The 223-nt window shown below is 26.0% G+C and overlaps 2 protein-coding genes across 2 annotated transcripts in view; both read left to right on the top strand.

Moving 5' to 3' along the window:
• Positions 1-223, top strand: part of LOC102678652 (1-phosphatidylinositol 4,5-bisphosphate phosphodiesterase-like) — a 27,920-nt gene that overhangs the window by 21,803 nt on the left and 5,894 nt on the right. The gene's annotated exons all lie outside the window — the stretch shown is intronic.
• Positions 1-223, top strand: part of LOC102680403 — a gene marked incomplete at its 3' end in the record, with an annotated part of 5,331 nt that overhangs the window by 4,364 nt on the left and 744 nt on the right. The window contains 2 exon segments of the mRNA XM_031513143.1: positions 3-80; positions 173-223. The exon segment at positions 173-223 is cut by the window's right edge and continues 235 nt beyond it. Of these exon segments, the coding sequence (XP_031369003.1) occupies positions 3-80; positions 173-223 (129 nt within the window).

Raw genomic sequence — 223 nt, 5'->3', positions numbered from 1 at the left:
AGACATGCAAGAGTTCAGAAGTGGACGAAAAATGTCAACATATTTGAAAAAGATTTTATTATAATTCCTATAAATGAACAGTAAGTTTATCTACTGCACATTTTTTTTCTGTTTCTCTTTAAATTAAAATATTAAATAACAGATTTAATTTTTATGTATAAAAATGTTACAGTGCTCATTGGTTTTTGGCTATTATTTGTTTTCCCGGATTAGTGGGTAAAGT

This window comes from Apis dorsata, unplaced genomic scaffold (assembly GCF_000469605.1).
Source record: "Apis dorsata unplaced genomic scaffold, Apis dorsata 1.3 scaffold_598, whole genome shotgun sequence".
Classification (NCBI taxonomy): Eukaryota; Metazoa; Arthropoda; class Insecta; order Hymenoptera; family Apidae; genus Apis; species Apis dorsata.
The sequence above is the reverse complement of the archived record's forward strand: the minus strand, read 5'-3'. Positions and strand labels throughout refer to the sequence as shown.